We start from the raw sequence: 7,500 nt of genomic DNA, 5'->3' as shown, positions 1-7,500 counted from the left end.
ATACAGATTTTAATACCTATTTAGGTTTGGAATACATGCAGGGTAGGTAGTAAGGATACAGAATATATATAAGGAATAAATACAAAATAGTAGGGTTATTTAATGCTAAAGCAAAATTACAGAGAGAAAAGCTTCCTCTGCTTGGATTTTATATCTTTTATTTATTGTCTTTATGATCACCAGCAGCAAATGGCAGATAACAAATCGCACTAGTGGTTTTGGATCAATAGTTAATTTTCTGGAAATATTTCAATACATGCAGTGAGAAGACTTGGGAACCTTCATACTAACTATATGAAGTAACTACCCACACATTTTAGCTTCTTTGGCTGCCCACTGGAAGACATTCAGCAGCACATTCTGTCGTTGTGGGTGTTTGTTCAATGACTCATTGTTAACCAAATTAGAAGGTTTTGATATCAGTTTAGACAGAGAAAAGAATGGCAAATTCCATTGTTATAGGAAACATTTGACTTTATTCACAATGGCACTTAGCATCTGTTGTCATAGGTTGATACTAAGACTTAGCATTACTTAGGCCTGGCTTTCAGTAGCAAACATTGGTACCTAATTTCTCCATTTATGGTTAGAAGATGCTTGAGTACGTACATCAGAAATCAAAACATTTTGTTCCATGCACTTGTATGTGTGCTGCTGTGCATGTGCCTGGTGTTACTACTTCATTTCAATTAAAACACATGCTGATGTGTAGGATGTCTATGCTGGTTTTGGTAGATTATATAGTAAGAATGTCATAAAAAATATCTTAAATATAAAAAAAAACTCATAAGATTGAAAGACATCAAGGTTCAGCTAAAATGATTGATGTTCATATAAGGAAAGAAGAGTGCATTCTCCACAGCTGCATAAGTGAAGTCTGAAAAAAATGCAAAATTGCACAGTTTTCTTAGCCCACAACAACACAGTTAGTGACAGGAGCCAGACTTGCAGCTTTCTATTCAAACAAAACACCTCAGCTGCTGATTTCGTAAAGTTTAAAGTCAGATGACATGCATTATGAACTTATGAAATCCTGCTTGATGTTTAAGATGTACTTGGCATTATTTTACCTAAGCAGTATGTATGCGTGTTTCCAAGACTTTGTATGAAATCTTTCCTCCACAAGAGTATTGCAGAATCAAGTCTGCTTCATATCGTTTTCCTCACATTTTGTTTGTGATCAGCATCTTCAAATCAGCAAACTCTGATTCAGGAATCAGATATATCCCCCTAGTAGCATTTTGACTTCTCACTCGTCTTCACTTTCTCTAGTCTATTTTAAATGGATATTTTTCTGAGCACTATTGTGTATTTAAGCATTCTAAATGCTTTTAAAGCCTATTTTAAAACTCCCAACTCTAGATATCATAAAGCTGCTGCAGACAAAATTGTCATCCATGTTTGAAGCAGAAAATAACAAATAACTTGTATAAGTTATGTATTGAATGGGCTGTAATTGCCATGTTTATACCTGCTCAGAGTATATCCTCTTTACAGTTTACTCATCTTTATGCAGTTAAAAGCAAAAAGTTAATAGCTGTAGAATGTGTGTGAGATGATAAGATTTGCAGCAAAATGTCTGTCTCTTCATAGCTTAGAAATATTACCATTCTGAACCTGGTTAACTCCTTTTGAGTTGGTAATAGATTAACAAAATTAGTTGTTAATGATTTTTGTATTCTCATAATTACTACTTGATGACTACTATGGTGATTTTGTAATGATTACTTCTATAACAAATTTCCTAACAGTTTATTTTTTTTATGATTCTTCATGCTTTTTGTTTCTCCTTAAAAATGTTAGCATACAAAAGGGGGTAAAATAATGATTAATCATTAATCATATAGTGCTAATATTACTACATTAACCATTGCTGTTCAAGCAGGTGGTGACATTGGGTTAACAAATGTCATGTGTCTTCCAGCTCAAGCAAGAAGGAGAGAGAATTGTGGCAGATGTTGGACTTTGTGACGATCCCCAGAAGCCATTGCATGGCACTGGTCAGCGAAAACAAATCTTCAAAGTGCAGAAGTCGGATCAACTCCTTGTGGGAACTAAGAGAAAGATCCTACCAAGGCCACAAATACAGATTCAGAATTTGAATTTTAGTGCAAATCCTCTCCCAGTCACACAAGTACAGGTTGTTGCTCAGCATCAAGCACAAAAGGCAGAGCCAAAGAAGCAACAGGGTTTGACTATCAAAAATGTGTCACCATTGAAATCACAGTCAAGCCCTTCCATGGGCCGTAAAATATTACCACGACCTCTTTTCCCCAAGAATATGGGACAGTTGCAGTCTAACAAAAATATTCAACATTCATTGAATAAGCCACAGTCCATTGCTTCAGGTAACACTTGCAATGTATTGGCTGTTAATCCCACTACTGTAAATGTTTCTCGAACATTACCCATACAGAGTCCTGCCCATGTGCCAACTCAAGTAAAGAATCAAGCAGCAGTACCAGAATTCACTTCAACTTGTGCTTCAGGCATGCAGACTGTGAAACCAACCAAAAATGGATGCATGCAACCAAGAAAGGCTCTTACACCTGGAAGAAAACTTTTGCCACGCCCACAGCATAGCACCTGTAATCCAGGAGCCTATATCCCTTCACAGCAGATGCAGTCAGTGTCTGCTCTTCAACAAGTACAGTCTATTAATCCTGTTTCAACTTCACAAAATGTTCCAAGTCAGCAATTTCAGAGCATAAATTCAGCCAACATTCAGCAAAGTCCAACAACACTTCAGTCTCTTCAAGGCATTCCACCTATCAATGTTCAACAAGCTCTTCCAGTTCAGCAGTTACAAAACATTCCAACTGTAAGTTCACAGCAGCCTTTGCCTTTGCAGCAGCTGCCAAATGCACCATTTGAAAATTCAACCCAGTCTGTACCAATACAACAGTTACAGAGCATTCCGGCTGTAAGCATGAATCAGTCTTTGCCATTACAATCTCTCCAGGAAGTTGTGACTACTAATTCACTTCAACCATTGCAAGCCTTGCCTTCAGCAAATGCTCATCATGGTGTGCCACTTCAGCCTCTACCAAACATATCTTCAAATATAATGCCATCACTTCCAAAGCTTGCACCTGCAAGTATGCAAACATCTATATCAGTTCAGCCTGTCCCCACTGCAGCTGTACAGCAGCAACTCTCTGTACAGTCTCTTCAAGCCATTAGTCCTGGAAGTGCAGGACAAGATATGCCAGTACAGCGGGTGTGCAGCGTACATCCTTGTACACGATCAGCTGTACCTCTTCAGGAATTGAGAAACATCACAACAATCACTACACAAGCAGTGCCTGTTCAGGGGCAGTGTATTCTTTCTGCTTCTAAGCAGCATAATATTCCAATACAAACAGTACATCCTGTCAGTACAATCAATACATGTTCTCCACTTCCCATACAACTCCAGTCTAGTCAGCAGCAGCAGCCCCTTCAACAAATTCAGCCAAATCCAAATGCAGTTCCCCAGCAAGCAGTACCTATCCAACAGCTTTCTTCAAATGTTCACACTAGTGGGAAGAGGAATTTGAACTTCCAGCAGATTCAGTCAATGACACAGTCAAAGCAAACCAAGCTTTCATTACAGCCAGTTTGTCCTGTGACATCATCAGGAACTCATCATCTTGTTCAGGTGCATCATGTTCAAAGTGTTACCCGAGATGCTAGTCATCAGGGCATTCCCATTCAGCAAATTAAGACTGTCAGTACCTCTATGTCAAACAAGCTGATGTCTTCTCAGAAGTTTCAGCCTGTTGCCCCCAAACTTCATCAAAGTGATATACAACTCAGGCCTGAAGAAACTAACATATCATCTCAGGGCCTCTCACTTCAGCTGAAGTCAGTGGCTCAGGTTGGTTCAAATTTGAAGTTGCCATTACCAGCAATCAGCAAAGGAATACCAAATCAAACTTCTCCTCAGATAGTTCATAAAAGAAGATATCTCACTAGAAGAGCCAAAGCTGTCTGCGGTACAAAACCAAAACGAAAAATTCTACCTCGTCCCATTTTGCCAACAGCAAATGATAGTACACCATTGCATCAGGCAACAACACTGGTCCCTACTAAGATAATGACTCAGGAAGTAATGAAATCTGCTACTATCGAAGAAAGTGTCACTGTTTTTGTGCCTCATGTAGGCTCATCAGTAGAGAATATTTTATCTCCACTTCAATCAGCCACTTCTAATATGACACAGGAGTGCATTGCAGTACCCCAAGGTACCACAATTGATTCACCAAAGAAACTTTCTCCCTCACAGCAGGAACATGCTGCCTTCAGTTATGACAACAGTGTATCATTACCTGAACAGCAGAAACTTTTTGTAAAAAACAGTGTTGAGAATGCTGTTCCATGTCACGTATTGAACTCTGATGGCTCATCAGATAAACTTTTTCGTTCAAGTGATGTGAAAGGAGAAACTTTAGGGGATTCACATATTGATCTCTCTTTTGAAGCAAATGGAAAAGCTAACATTGACTTCTTAGAATCGTTGGAGCAAAATCAAGGAGTTTACAGAAAAAATAATAGCAATGCCTTGCCTACAAAAGTAAGTTCTGATTTAGTAAACACTAGTCCAAACCGGATTGGAAGTACTAGGTCTCAGACTGCTCATGTGTATGGTCTGACTTTTAAAGACTTGTGTGATGACTCAAGTATGAGCACTGAAGAAATAACAGGCCTTCAGGAAAATAGCTATTTATCATTAAAGTCAGTAGATAAATCTGCACATGCACAAGAAAAAGTAGCTGCTTCAACAAAAACTTCAGATGTGATACAAGAAGGTTGGAAAAATCCCAGTCTGGAAGATAATTCCATAGGACTGTATGAGTTACAGTATTCCAGTGATGAAAACATAAAAGAGGCTGTCATCACTTCCCATGACAGTGATCCTGTAGCTGAAAGTAACTTCTTGCCAGAAAAGGCTAGTGATCTTTCCCAACAGAGCAACATTATTTACCATCAGGAAGAATCTTTAAGCATTTCTAAGAATGAAGTAATTGCCAAAGACACACAGCTACTCAATGTATCAAAGCTTGCAGGTGTTAGTGCTGTTAATGACCCATTGAAGCAAGTAAGTTATATGATGGTTAATGATGGTGTTCCAGGTACTCAGTTGTTACAGTATTCAGATGATGCCTCCACCAAGGATGCTACCCTAATGGATGTATCCCAAGGCAACATTAATGATGCTTCTGATAATGAATTACTTATTCATTACCAGCCAGTGGCCACTTTATGTACAAGCAGTGAAAAGTCACTTATAAGTGAAGTATATGATAACAATGTTTATTATCAAAAGCCCCAAGATACCGCTAGTAACTCACTTTCCCAAGGAACATCTTCCAGCTCCATCTCACAGGGTAAACAAAGTGCAATATTAGTTGCTGAACTTTCCCCAAAAAGTGTGTGCCAAGGGAACATTCTGTCAGATGAAGACCCAATGAGCAGCCAGCAGCTCAACAAAGAACAAGCAGAGCCTTTAGAAAACCACCAGCAAACTGTAAGTAAACACCAATAGCCAGATTTTTTTTTCTTACAGTAAATATGTCAGATAATGGTCTTGATTTCATTAATTTATATGGTCTTTTATATAAAACTGATCTTTTTAATGTTATACCTTTTTGAGTTGCATTACTGTGCTCATGTACATCTAATTATAATATATGTGACAGAAGTCAGAATAATATTAGTGAAATATTTGGTTTGATGGTTTTTATTATTATTATCATTATTATTTTTAATGTTAAATAGATATACCTTTTTCATGGTCAGTGTTGGACTTGGGTCATATTCATTCTGCAATATATCAATGCAAACTTCAATAAGAGAATTGTGGGTTAATGTGTAGTTTGCAGGAGTTCCAGAAAGGATTAAAAAGTACAATTTTAGGATCATGACTACTGGTAGCTATAATATAGAATGGCAACATATTTAGTTGGTTTGAAATGAAACAAATATTAGGGCCAATTAATGCAAAGAAATGTTAGTTTTTATTATTTTTCCTATGCATGGCAAGAACATATTTGAAGCACTTCACCTGCAACAACAGAAATGGAAAATCCGAGCGTCATTTTGGATGTCTATGTTTCATGAATTCTATTTACAGAGCAGTTCATTTTTATCCCGGCATAGTCATCATTTTCCAATAGAAAGGAAAATTTGCCATGGCTATGATCATTATTAAAGAATGTTATTAAAATGAAAGCATCTTAATTGTCAAAATCGTATAATTTGTTTAGGAAATGGCTAGAACTCCATCATAATTTAAAGTACTTTTCATCTTCTGTCAGAAAAACAAGAAACTTGAATCACCTTAATGTTGTTTTTTCCCTAATCTGCAGGAACAGGAGGGAAGGACACAGACGTGGCTATCAGAAGGCCAGAGAGGGTTGAAGAGGAAATGGAACAAAATCTCCAGTAACGGCCATTTGCTGAAAAGGGAGAGATCAACCCCGTCTGTTTCTCAGGGATTAGTTCGTGATTATTGGAAGAAAAACTTCAGGTCCTTCCACAAATTTCAGCTGCAGAAGCGAAAAGTGCTAGAAATGAGCTGTTTGAAGCAGAAGATAGTAAGTCAGGGAATCAGAATCAGATGCTTAGAGCAAGAACTCCAAGAAGAAAAGAAGAAGAATGAGATATTAAGGAGAAAGTTGCTCAAGACAGTCGGCGGCAAAAAGACTGAAGTGAAAGAGAGAGACAACGCTCTCGCTGGAGGGAAACCCCAGCCTCAGACGCAGGAATCGGCAGGAGGAGGAATACATAAAAAAGCGGCAGAAGCTAAACCAGACTTGGAACAGGAGGGAGATCCAGGCCAGCAGGGCGAGGGGCTGCCAAGCACGGCCAGTCAAGACGACTTGTCAAAGATGATTCACGACTTCATGGCGCAAGAGGACGTGTCGCAACGGTGCCGCGAGGTGGGGCCGGGCGGGAAGGGCCTCCTGAGGGCCCGCCTCCACTTCCTCCAGGTGCTCCACAAACGCTTCCTGGCCGACAGCTGCAGGGTCTGCTCTTTTGAAACGTTCGCCAAGAACATTCCTGAAAATGTTGTAAAGTTGAAAGCGGATGAGATGAGTGTTTGTGTGTGCTTGACGTGCCAAAATCCAGAACTGAAGATTGAAAGCTTGATCAAAAGACGACTGCTTGCTATCGACACAGACATCGAGGAGATACTGTCTAATGATGAGGCCTGGGGCACTTTCATGGCGACATTGGGGGCGCTGAGGGCTCGCCAAGCACTGCTGACCTATAACGCGTGGTTCGTGAATGACTGTGACAATGTACAGAAAGAGAAAAGAACTGTCACGAGTTCCCTGGCGGAAGTGATTGACGTTTTAGAGAGCGAGTTGTGCGCCCTGAAGGTTCACCTTAACCGCACGTGCCAGATGTACGAAGAAGTGTTTAAGGCAAAGTGTGAAGCAAAGGCCTCGCCGCATCATGCAGTTGTTCAGAGCGGCTGGGCACCTCTCATTCTGTTCCATTCCGTCATCACGG

General features: G+C 39.5%; 1 protein-coding gene across 3 annotated transcripts in view; it reads left to right on the top strand.

Moving 5' to 3' along the window:
• Positions 1-7,500, top strand: part of LOC113817630 (uro-adherence factor A) — a 14,999-nt gene that overhangs the window by 6,019 nt on the left and 1,480 nt on the right. For all 3 annotated transcript variants that reach the window (XM_070139441.1, XM_027369683.2, XM_027369684.2), the window contains exons 5-6: positions 1,925-5,509; positions 6,351-7,500. The exon at positions 6,351-7,500 is cut by the window's right edge and continues 1,480 nt beyond it. In XM_070139441.1, the coding sequence (XP_069995542.1) occupies positions 1,925-5,509; positions 6,351-7,500 (4,735 nt within the window). The remainder of the gene's footprint in view (positions 1-1,924; positions 5,510-6,350) is intronic.

Source organism: Penaeus vannamei, chromosome 25 (assembly GCF_042767895.1).
Source record: "Penaeus vannamei isolate JL-2024 chromosome 25, ASM4276789v1, whole genome shotgun sequence".
NCBI lineage: Eukaryota > Metazoa > Arthropoda > Malacostraca > Decapoda > Penaeidae > Penaeus > Penaeus vannamei.
This window is presented reverse-complemented; position numbering and strand designations above follow the sequence as displayed.